This window comes from Lemur catta, chromosome 1, assembly GCF_020740605.2.
Source record: "Lemur catta isolate mLemCat1 chromosome 1, mLemCat1.pri, whole genome shotgun sequence".
Classification (NCBI taxonomy): Eukaryota; Metazoa; Chordata; class Mammalia; order Primates; family Lemuridae; genus Lemur; species Lemur catta.
In genome coordinates, this window is record NC_059128.1 from 167,925,547 (window position 1) to 167,938,007 (window position 12,461).

At 50.5% G+C, this 12,461-nt stretch overlaps 1 protein-coding gene across 1 annotated transcript in view; it reads left to right on the forward strand.

Annotated features, from left to right (window-relative positions):
• The first annotated feature begins 2,233 nt into the window (after positions 1 to 2,233).
• Positions 2,234 to 12,461, forward strand: part of EPHB1 (EPH receptor B1) — a 282,512-nt gene continuing 272,284 nt past the window's right edge. Inside the window, exons 1-2 of the mRNA XM_045560222.1 lie at positions 2,234 to 2,237; positions 3,351 to 3,415. Of these exons, the coding sequence (XP_045416178.1) occupies positions 2,234 to 2,237; positions 3,351 to 3,415 (69 nt within the window). The remainder of the gene's footprint in view (positions 2,238 to 3,350; positions 3,416 to 12,461) is intronic.

Sequence of the window (12,461 nt, forward strand, 5' to 3'; positions counted from 1 at the left end):
GAAAGCATTATTTAGAAGCAGATTAATTACAGCCCGAAGCAGATGACTATGACCATTATGGAGTCTTAGACTATATTTATGGGGTTAACAGAACAAAGAAGTCCTTAGAAGATTTAGGAGTAAAGGTTGATTCTTATTTTTGATGCTGGACTCTGTTTCTCTCACATTCAGCATCCTCTATCTGCTCACTGCTCCTTCAGTATGATCCTGTTGTTGGGTTGGGGGATGCATTATTCTGGGAGTTTTTGTGGCTTTGTCTTTATGAGCAGGGACCCCCACTCCTGCTCTACCCAGAGGTTTAGCAGAGGCCCTTGGAAGCACAGGTCTGCCTGGTGGACCATGCACTGAGATTTGAGGCTATGGGGTCAGGGTGGGGAGCTGTGTGACTTTGCAGAAAGCACTGCACCTTTCTGTGCACTGGTTCCCAACTCTGCCACATGGGTTCAGTTGCCCCTGCTTCAGGCCCACCTGGCAGAGGCATTTTAATAATCATGGAGATGAGTTTCTACAGAGCCTCATGGAGTGTCTTCTGAGAAGTGTATTATGTAAATGCGGTGTGTCATTATGATCATTATTAGTGCTGTGAAGTGGAGATGAGGGCAGAGGGAGGGTTGCTCCATGCGGGGACCGGCCTCCCAGCTGTCAGAAGAATTGGGGGAGAAAACAAACTCCAGAAGCCTGCTTCAGCGCTTGTATTCCTTCAGGTATGCACAGAGTATGACTGTTAGTCCAAACCCAAACTCTAACTGAGTGAGAAAATGCAGCTTGCTTTATTTACTTTAACTCCTGGCAGTTTCCAGTTTGAGCCCCCGTCCACGGGGTGGCATAAGTGCTGTCCGGGTTACAGGCAGGCTACATAGTGTTCAGTTGCGGAGGGAGGAGCATCCTGGCTCTGTTGGCTCCTGTCCACACAGGTACTCACTGAGATGCCCCGGACCCCACCCGACCCTGGCTTATAGCCTATTCAGGTCACCCCTGGGTGGTCTGAGCCCCCTTCCTGAGACCCATCAGGCCCTCAGGCTCCCTGTGCTCCCTTAACTGCCACACCAGCCTCACTGCCCTGGGATGCTGCATGTCCGAGGCCCTGTGTTCTGGACAGATGCCCCCCATTTCTCCTTGGGGGTGCAGCTCTCTGGGATTGAGCACTGGGCAGTGAGAGAATAGGGAGCCACTTTTCTCAGCACAGCTCCTCACTAATCACTTCTGTTTTCATTCTCTCAGTCCTGCCCATAGGCAGTCCTTCCCAAACCTCCGGTTTATGCCAGAAGTCCTCCTGGTTCACAATGAGCCCGAGATTTTGTAACTGTGCATTCTGCATTCACATCACCTCCCTGCAGCAGTGAGCATGGAATAGCTGTTCACATGGTAGGAGGGGGTGACAGGGGACACAGAGGAGAAAAAAACCCCAAACAACACATCATTTGTATTTTACCCACCCCTGTTTGCTGAGCACCTATGCAGCTAGGAGGTGCTGTGTCTGTTCCTTTGATACATACCCTGGGGAATTCTGGGCAGTAAGATCCCTCTATCAGCCTATATGGCACCACTGTGTAAATTTTAAAAGGTGTCCCTCTGGAGAACTTGGATATCCACTTGAAAAAAAGTTCATTGATCCATAACCTTATACAAAAATTAACTCAAAATGAATTATAAACCTAGGTAAGAGAAAAATATTTGTGACATTGGGTTAGGCAAAGATTTCTCAGATATAACACTAAACTGCAAAAGAAAAAATTGAGAAGATGGATTTCATCAAATTAAAAACTTCTGCTTTTTGAAAGACACTGTTAAGGAAATGAAAGTATAATCCACAGAGTAGGAGACAATATTTGCAAAGGACTTGTGTTTAGAACCCATAAAGAACTCTCAAAATCAATAAGAAAATAAAACAATCCAATTTTAAAAATGGGAAAAATATTGGAATAGACACACCAAAGAAGATATATGGATGGCAAATAAACATGTGACAAAATGTTCAACATCATTCATCAATGAGGAAATGAAAATTAGGACCATAATGGTATACTACTACACACCTACTAAAATGGCTAGAATTGAAAACAGCTGATCATGTCAAATGTCAGTGAAAATATGGAGAAACTGGCACTCTCATACTCCCATGTAATAGCTCAAAACTGAAAGCAACAGGTGAATGGGCAAACAACTGGTGGTATGTCGTACAATGGAGTACTACTCAGCAAAAAAAGAATGAACTACTGGTATACACAACAACATGGGTGAGTCTTAAAACAACTATGCTGAGTGAAAGAAGCCAGATTTAAAATAAAAGTGTACACTATATGATTCTATTTGCACAAAATTTGAGAAAATTCCCTTTAGTCTATAGTGACAGAAAGTAGATCAGTCATTGCCTGGGACAGGGACAGAGTGGGTTGGGAGCAGGAGGGAGGGAAGGATTAAAAAGGGACTAAGGAGACTTTTGGGAGTGATGAGTATATTTATTATCTTGATTGTGGTGATGGTTTCATGGGTGTAAATACATCTCAAAACTTATCAGGTTGTATACTTTAAATATGTGTAGTTTACCCCCGATGGCTCCCAGGAGCTCTTGGCAGAGGTGGGGCACCTGTCTTTCCCTTGCTGAGGCCAGGGGGAGATTGGTAACCAGGGAGCTGGCTGCTGCACCGCCCTCACCGCATCACTGCCGGCACAGAAGGCAGCTGGGTTGTGAGATGTGCGTTGTGGTCTGGATGAAGCCTTTGCCAAAGCTCCTTGAGACCTTTGGCAAAGTCTTGGGGAAAGGGGTGAGTGTGTGTCTGGGCCCAGGGGCAAAGGGACCTGCAGGACGCTGGACGAGTTGAGGGGAAGTTACCCAAAGGTGTCTACACAGAACCCTGACGGGGAGGCAGAGGAGGGCGTGTGGGGAGGAAGGAGGGCAGACAGAGATCGTAGAAGCAGCCCAGTGGAGAGGAGGGGGCCCCAAGAGGTGCCCCAAGAAGGCCTGAAGAAGGAATTAAATTTGGCTACATGGTTAACGTGGCCTTGGAAGAGCCTCTGGGTTGAGTAATCTGGGGCAAAGCTGGACCTTAAGGGTATAGGGGTGGGTGGGCAGATGGCTTCGCCCCATGCAGGAGGCTCAGGGTCAGTAGGGAGAAAGCACTTGATGTAGCTTCAGGAGACCTGAGGTCCATGTCCAGCTCTGCCATGAGCTGTATGATCTCAGCAGCCTTTTGCTCTTCTGAGCCTTGGGCTTTGTAGGGGGCCTGGGCTTAAGGATGCCCAAAGACCTTTCAAGCGCTGACACTTACTATCATAAATAACTTTGTGAACATAAAGGCCACTGTCCAGCAATCCTCTGACTCATTGATTGTTTTCATTTTGATCTACAGAAACATTAATGGACACCAGGACGGCTACTGCAGAGCTGGGCTGGACAGCCAATCCCGCCTCAGGGGTGAGTGTCAAAGCATTCGCCCTGCAATCCTGCTGTGAGCTCCTGGGCCCATAGGTTGCCCAGGGGGAAAGGAGCCGGCCCAGAGTGGTGCCTGTGAGGAGTGGAATACAGGTGTGAATGGCTGTGTCCACTGCCCGTCCATGGAGAGGCAGCACCAGGGGTCTCAGACCTGAGCTACTGCCTCATGTGGTGATGTAGGCCACCTCTTGACACAGTCCTCTCAGAGAGCTGGCAACTAGGGCCACAGCTGTGTGGGACAGGGGCACTCAGGTTAGTGGCACTGGGGCAGAACGGAGATCTGCAATGCCCACAGGGCTGCCGCAAGGGCAAGGGCGGGAGGGAGGAGCTGGAGTTCACGAGGGCTGAGGCCCTCTTTCACCTGGAGCTTGCCTTAGAAAGACATTCTTGACTCATTTATTCAGTGTTCATACACCTGGCCAGACCTGTAGCTATAAAGATGGGACAGCCTTGAGGAGCTCATGACCTCCTGTGGGGACCAACATGTTTATGAATAGACTGGGGCACATCTCCCCTTTGTGGCCCTGGAGAGATTAACAGGCAGGTGTGGGCACAGAGCTGGGAGTGAGAAACCACAGAGGGAGACAAGAAGCCTTAATAGAGAAGGTGCGAGCAAGCTGGGTTTTGGAGAGTGAGTAGGAGTTTGGCAGGTAATGAAGGGAGAGTCTGGAAAGATGTTCCAAGGAGGAGGATTGGCTGGTTCAGGGGGATGACATCATGAAAAGACGTGAGAGGGAAGAGTTTGTGTGTCTGGAACATCGCAGGGTGTGGATACTGCTGAGATAGGGCCGGGGGTGAGTTGGAAGGAAGCATGGTGGTGATGGGTTATGAATGCCATGCAGAGCAGGGAACACGGATTTTATCCTGTAGGTAATGCAGAGATCATGGGCAGGAGAAGAAATGGTCACACCTGCTGACAGGATTGTGGAGAACGGTTGAGAGAAAAGAATTAACAGGCTCTTTCAGCTGTCTTAGATGTGTCAGAAGTTTCAGGTTAAAATGAGATTCTCAGAGACCAGTTTGAGAGAAGTTAAGGAGGAAGAACTGGCAATGGCTGGACTATGGGAGGAGGGAGAGGGAGGGAGAGGGAGAGAGAGGAGGTGGATGCAGTTTCATGTTTCTGGCTTGGGCAATTCGCTAACTTCAGGGCTTAGTTACAAAGGAAGAAGACAGGAGGAGGAGGGCGTGGGCTTTTCATCCTATGCAGGGGTGACATCAGGCTGGGGCAGTGTGGCCCTGACCCCCTCACCTGCCCCAGACCTCCTCTCTTCATCCCATCCCAGTAGCCTCTGCACCCTGGGAGTCATCTCCAGCATAGCCCATCAGAGCAGTCCTAACATGCCTTTGTTCTGCCACAGGGACAGGACGAAGTGGCAGTCCTCAAAGCAGGGCACAGGGATGGGGCAGAGCCTGCCTACTCAGAACCAGTCCAACTCCTGCCAGGAACACTGTGGGCAATGAGGGAAGCTTCCCACTCCTGCTTGGGACTTCATGTAAAGCTGATGAGGTGGCAGCTCTTCCAGGTCGCCTGGATATTAAGAACTTGCCATCTTTTACAAATTATGTTATTGTTTGACGGCTGTGTATTTCCATAAGGCATCGACATGATTTATGGTTAATTTCCCCTTGATTTTTGTACACAACACCTGCCTTCTTTAAACTTCTGCTCTTCTTTCCCAAGGAAGATTCTCCTTGAGGGAGATACTCAAAGTCAAGTAATGCCCTTTAGAGACAACAGCTGGCTGCTCTCCCGAATGCTACACTCATGCTCAGCCGCCTTTCCCGCACTCTTCTGGAGGGGACATACAACCAGACAGTTCTCCCAGTGCCCCAAGGAGCTTCTGCGCCTATCTGGGTTATAGCCGCCAGGGGGAAGGTTAGGCTGGCCCTTGGCCTGGGCCAGGAGGGAGGACTCCAGGACGGTGCTTCTGTGCCAGGCCCGCGTGTCTTCTCCGTCTGCACTCATCCTGGACATTCTGTGAACACACAGTGACCCCCAAGTTTGCGTCCCTTGCCCAGGCTCACATATCTAACTGCCACATCTTTCACTGGGTGCCCATGGGCATGCCAGTCTCAGCGTGGCCCTAGCAGAATCCACCCCCTTCCCTTCCCCCACCCACTCACAGGGGCTGTCCTCCACCTTAGCACATTGTAAAGGCCAGAAACTGGGAGAAATTTTCGACTTCTCCTTCATCATCTTCAGACCTCTGTTCACTTGGCCCACCCTCAGGGACACCTCTGCATTCCCAGCCATGCTGGAGCCCCCATCATGGGTCTTCTTAGTGCCACGGAGCTTTCCCAAGAACACCATTTATAGTTCCAAATTGTACATCTCCATGTGTTAGGATTTGATTCATCCCTTCCCCGCCCAAGTCATATTATAACTTCCGCAGTGGCCAGGACTCTGTGCTCACTCACCACTGGACTCTCGCACATAGTTTGCCACCCAATTCAATGTACAGCTGCTGACAGTTTCTGAGTGGGCAGGTGGGTGGATGATGGTGCCCTCTTGGAGATAGAGGACGCAGGAAGAGGAGTGTGCTTGGCTGGGAAGAGGCTGAGTCAGTCTGGGACCTGCTGAGCTTGAAGTGTCTCTGGGGCACCCACAGGGAGGTGCACCATCAGTGTTTGGCTTACAGGCAGTGGAATCAGAAGGTGGCCCCACATCAGAGGGATGGGAGCCCCAGGTGTGGCTGCGGTCTCCCAGGGAGTGTGTCTGGAGGGGAAAGAGCAGGAGCTTTGGGTGGGTAAGCTGCACTGAGGTGGCGAGTAGAGACTGGGAAGGAGTGGCCCTGGCCCTGTGAAAGCTAAGTGGGGGTCTAGTTGTAGGAGCCAAGGGAGGGTCTGTCAGGGGAAGAGGGTACAAAAGTGGCAAAGACTGCTGGGTGCTGAACATTTACTCTGGGTATAGTTCAAGGACCCTGTGGTGACCTATATGGATAGTTTCAGAGCCAAGGTAGGAAGCCAGGAAGCAGAGAGTTGGCGCATCAGCAGGAGGTGAGGAGATAGAGACAACAGTTTGAGAAGGGGAGGGAGACAGAACGTGGAACACAGAGGAACATGCAGGCTGTGGGTAGATTGCCTAACACAAGAAGGAGTTCTTTTCTTATTGAGATGGCAGGACAGAGAGAAAGGTGCCCACAGAGAAATGAGATTGCTTGCCTTTGGTGACAGAAGACATAAAATGGAAAATTTTGAGGCCAGACATGGTGGCTCACACCTGTAATCTTAGCACCCTGGGAGGCCGAGGTGGGACGATCGCTTGAGCTCAGGAGTTTGAGACCCTATCTCTACTTAAAAATAGTAAAAATTAGCCAGGTGTTGTGGTGCACACCTGTAATCCCAGCTACTCGGGAGGCAGAGGTGGGAGGATCACTTGAGCCCAGGAGTCTGAGGTTGCTGTGAGCTAGGCTGATGCCACGGCACTCTAGCCCAGGGGACAGAGTGAGACTCTGTTTCAAAAAAAAAAAAGAAAGAAAAGAAAAAGAAAAAGAAAATTCTCTCAACTTCCTGTCTTCTCTCTGAGGTTGGAGGTGAGGTTTGGAGAATGAGGGGTGGGGACTCTTGGGGCACAGGTTTGGGAGGGTGGAGAAGGTTTGAACTAACACTGCTGAGAGCTGGAGAGAGGCTAGCCTGTCTAGGAGGAATGTGGCAGACTAAGGGCGAGTTGTGGATGAAGGCCACTGAAGGCCATGCACTGGTGTTGGCCTACAGGCTTCTTCAACTCTTGACTCTCCTTGGGGAGCTGTGGCCAGGAGTCATCCAGAGTTATGGCAGTATGAGAAAGAATGGGGGACTGCAGGGGTAAGGAGCTGAAGACGTTGGCAGGAGCATTGGCATCTTGTAGCATGGCATCCATCCAGCAGGAGGGAGAGTGAAGCCAGGAGGGACTGCACCACTGTGACCGGTTCAAGGGCCACAGAGGGAGGTCTCAGTGAGGCTGAGGAGCAGGTGTGGTGGTGTGGCTGGGACTGGAGGCCTTGGAGTCAGTCAGGGCTTGGGTTTAAGGCAAGCAGAGTCCTTCTGGGTGAAGAGGAGGTCAAGAGTGGGGACAGGGTGTGAGCCGCTGGAGCAGAGGAGGTGAACTTCATGATGTTGAGGAGCTCAGGTGTGTCAAGCCAGGAGGTTGGGTGGATGGTCCCTCTTGCTGGGACCTCGTGGGGAGGATCGTGGGGGGGACCTCTCAGCCGAAAAAGGAGAAGGCTTCAGGTTGTCTCCCTGCAGTCAGGATAACACACACGTGTGTTTAAGATGGAGAGGGGGGTTGTTGTTTTGGAAGCCTGGAGGGAATGGGGTTTGCCCCATCCAGAGGAGGCAGCGCAATGCTGCCAGACGTCCCAGCTGTCATTGCAATGGACCCTGTCCACAGGGCATGGCCTGCGTGGTGGGCTTCCCAGAAAGAGGCCAAGGGATCGTCCTTTCATGGGGCTACCTGGGTGCCTTCACTGCTCTAGTGAGAACAGTGGATGTGGGAAGGGGTTGGACCACTCACTCACACAAAGTCCACAAATCATTTTCAGTTATGTTGCTGGGAAGCTGACCATAATGTTACATGTCAAACCCAGAAAGTATGCCCGAATTCAAAATACTCGTTTGTAGTCTAATTGTAGCACCCTGCCTTTAATTTAAGGCCTTTAGGTTTAATCTAAATCGGGGGCTACCTAGTGAGCAAAGGGAAAAGGTAACAAATGCATGTATAAAGTCACAAATGCCAGGGAAAGGCTGAGCTCCCACTGAAGGGCTATTCCAGGGATCCTCACTGTGGTCCCTGGAGACCCCTTCCTCGGGCTGGCTTCTAGCCCTGCCCTGAAAGGCTCCCTGACCTTCACATTTCAGGACTTCTGGGCAGTGCAGGAGTTCAGAGAGGGCCCACGGGTGGACACCCAGCCACACCCGGCCCGGGCAGCATTCTGTACATGGTAATCTTTATGGTCGCACTGTCCTCTCCAGTTTCCAGATGCTGCCTGGCCCGTTCTTTTCCTTCTCCTCACGTTCCCCATCCTCAGGTGTCAGCTCTGTTCCATCCCATCAGGGTCACCCCACCCTCCATGGCTAGTGGGTGCCCTTTTCTTTAAGCCCAGAGGGCCTGGTGCCAGCTTCTGACATACTGTCTTTCTGTAAGCTCAGCATCTGCTGGTTGTTGGTCTCTTGCACTGCCCAGAGAATGTGTCAGCCCCATCTCTGTGTCCCTGGTGCAGAGCATCAGCTTGGCAGGGGACAAGATCAAATAAGTGTTTTGTCAACTGAATAAATGAATAAGGACCAGACCATTCTTGATACTTCTCTGCCTCTTCAACCCAGGGGCCTGAACTGAGGATATGCTCAATGTAGGTTTATCATAGCCCAATACACTGTAAAAAGTTTGTTGTAGGCTGCTCAGCACCCCATTGGTTGGCAATATCTTTTTAAAGAGCATAATTAGTGCACCTGGAGCCACCTCTCCTGAGCCAAGCATGGTAAGGAAGACCAGGAAGAAGGTCCCTGTTGCTTGCAGACCCCTGCTGTGGTGGATTCCAGAGGCAAGCCTAAAGCCTGAGTCCTTCTGTTAGCGAGGCTCATTTGGCTGCCTTGTTGGAAATCTGAGCCCAAAGATTTTTTTACTTTTGAAGAGCTTGGCCAGGGCTCACTGGCTATTTGCACTTGGGCTGTGATAGTTCCTGTGTTTGTGAGACATGTGGCCTATGTGTAAACATCGACCTGAGTTCTTACCTTCAAAGGGTGCTCCATGGGCTTCTGGACTCCACCTCCATCTGTGCTGCCCTTTGGAGCCACCTTCAGGGCCTGTGACGTACTCTGTTGGCTACTATAACACTGACAAATCTGCACCGAGGGAAGGTGATGTCATAGCGGAAAAATGGAAAAATCTGAAGCCAAGCCTGATGAGCCTTTAGGATGAGTAAGCTGGGCTTACACGTGTGCTCTGTGTGTGTGCGTATGTGTGTGTATGTGTGTGCATGTATGTATGCGTGTATGCATGTGTGCATATGTATATGTGTGTATGTGTGTGCATGTATGTATGTGTATGTGTGCATATGTATATATATGTGTATGTGTGTGTGTGTGTATGTGCACGTATGTGTGTGTGTGTGTGAAGTTAAATTAGCTGCTTTCACCTTGTGCCTTTGTAGATAGCTGCTAGAGTTCTGGTGATATTTTCAATAACGAGAGGATTATTGGACTAAGCGGAGAGCGCCCAGAGCAGACCACTGTGAAGGGAACAACATGTATTTGGATGTCCCTGTCTGGTAAATTAACTCCGACACGAGGTGCAGGCCCACGAGTGCAGGCTGCTACTCCGTGTCCACGTGGGGCCCGTGCTGCTCAGCAGCCCCTGGCTGTGTCCTCACCAGCCGCCCACCCCATGGGACTGAGGAAAGCACGCTCAGGAGAGAAATCCACTCTGATAACACCTGGTTCCTTCCAAGGCCAAGCAAAATCAATTAAAATGTGTCTGGTCTGACGGGGGAGAACTTTATGGAGGCCTCAGGCCTTGGTGTCAGATAAACCGCTCACACTGGGCCGGGCCGGCCGAGTGGTCTTGAGCCTGTCATCGAGACAGGTCAGCCCCAGCGTCCTCCTCTGCTGATGGGGTAAGGGTGGTAACGGTGTCATACATGAGACAATGTCAGTAAAAAGTTGTCCTTGGTAAACACTTAGGAAATGTAGGCAATTGCTGCTAACCCTCTGGAGGGCTGAATTTTCTCTTTTCTTTCTTTGACGATTCAATCATGCCAATTAAGACAGAGAAGCCTGAGCTAATTTAGGCAAATTCGAGGGAAATTTAGCTCTGGGCAAAATGAGTTTATGAATGGAATTTCTCTGTATTTGAATTTAAGGACATGCCAGGGGCGGGGGCGGGGAGTTGGTCATACTTTCTCTCACTGGCACCGCTGCAGCTGCATGGGGGCTTGGGAGCTTTGACCTGGTTTCTGATTGCTCGAAGCTGTTCTCATCCTTATTCTCATCCTATGCTTTTGTATCAGCCAGGGCGTTTTGGTGGCCTGCAACAGAATAGCACAACTTAATCTCGAAGGAAGTATCTTGGCTCATGTAACTGGATGGTCCAGGGGCTAGTGTGGCTTCATGTTTGGGCTGGTCCAGACTGTCTCTCCTTTCCTACCCTCTTTTTAACTCTCTTCTCTCTCCCTGTCTTCTCATGCCTTTTCTCCTCTCTGTACTCCCTGGTGTCGGTTCCATGCTGGGATTCCTCTTGGTCATAAGATGGCTTTCTGCACAACCCCAGCCCCTACAGCCTCTTTCATCCATATGCCCTGGGGAAGAACAAACACATCCTCCTGCTCCCTGGTGCAGAAGGCCTGGAATTAGCTCTGATTGGGCCTGACTGGCTTGGCTTGAATCCCGCACCCACCCTGATCCAACCCCTGTAGCCAGGAAATGCAGCGTGCTTATCCACAGACGCCGAGGTCCCCGTCCATCCCTGTTTGTGCAGAGCCTGCTGGAAGCCCTGGAACAAAGGCAGCAGAGAGTAATTCCTCAGAGGGAATTAGGATGTAGGTATCAGAAAAACGAATAAATGCTAGGTAAGAAAAAAATCTAACATTCTAAGACAGACCCTTAATAATTTATAGCTAGGCACACATAATCCTCACAATAGACACATTTTACAGATGAGGAAACTGAGGCACAGAGCAGTTGGTAAGTTACCTAAGGTCACACGGCTAAAAAGTGCCAATGCTGACCTTTAACCTCCAGCAGGCTGGCTTTCCTGCCAACCACTGTGCTCCACTGTCTTCCCTCATGAAATGCTGCCCACTGCGGCATCTTCAGGGGGTGGGTTCCAGAAGGAGCTCCCAGGCTGAGTTGCTGTGGGCTCCCTGATTTCAGGCTCAGTCTGTAAAAGTTTTTTTTCTCACAGTAAGAGACATGGGTGGTATCCTCTCTCTGAGCTGTTACCCAGGAATTAGTACTGCTTTCTCAACTGAGAGAGGCCGGCCTCCCTGCTGGTGGCCTCTGGCCTCCCTGCTCCCTCCCTCCGCCCGCCCCTCCCCTCCCTCCTCAGGTAAACCACTGAGACAAGTCAGAGCTCCCCACCCCAGGCCTCCCACCCACTCTTTATCTTTTCCTCTCTGTACCAAAAGGCCTGTAATTAGGAAACATTAGCAGGCTCAAAACAGCTTTCATACCTGAAACATCCTCCATAATTGCACTCAGCAGAGCTCTTCCCTGGCTATTAATGTCACTTTTATGAAGCAATGAGGAACAAAACACCCTGAGGCACTTAAAACATTTTTTTATATAATACATGTCTTTTAGGAATGGAAGTTTAAATTCACCTGCCTGACAGAGACAGTGATAGACAAAGGCTCGGAGGAGGGCCCTTCTCCAGGAGATTCAGATGCTGCGCTGGGAAGAGATGTGGTGGCCCTGGGGAGGGGTGGTGGACCTGCATCAGATGGGGCCCCAGGGGAGGAGCCTGGGCCAGAGCTCTCCTCATTCCTGGTTGCTTTCTCACAGGGCTTCCATAGGAAGCCTGTTCTTGTGGGCATGTGTATGCGTTTAGCAAGGAGGTAAATAGATGGCACAGATGACCAGGATCCTGGAGTAGAATATTAATTACAATATTACATTGATTGCAGAAGTACAATGGGTATGACTCTGTGGGGGGGTGTGGGGGTGTGTGTGTATGGTATGGGTGGAGGGGAGACAGTGATTGACAGAGAGACATGCTTCTCTAGCTTGCTGTATAAAAATCTTTGGAAGTTGTAGTGGTTCACCAGAACCTCACTGTCTGGCAGATCTATTTTTTTGCTCTTGGAAATGGCTTACAGACTCCTTCATCAGCAGAGCAGGAGACATTTCTGTCCACAGACTCCGGGAGGGAATTCCAGAGGTCACCCAGGCCCACCTTCCTTCTCTTGGAGTCAGGCTTGACCCTCATTGGCCCAGACAGACAGGTGTCTTTCCTCTTCTCTCAGACTTTCCCTGGGAAGACAGTCCCTGTCCCATGTCCCTAGTCCCAATCTTGGATGCCTTTCTGCAACTGGTACGTGAGCCTAAGGACCAACAG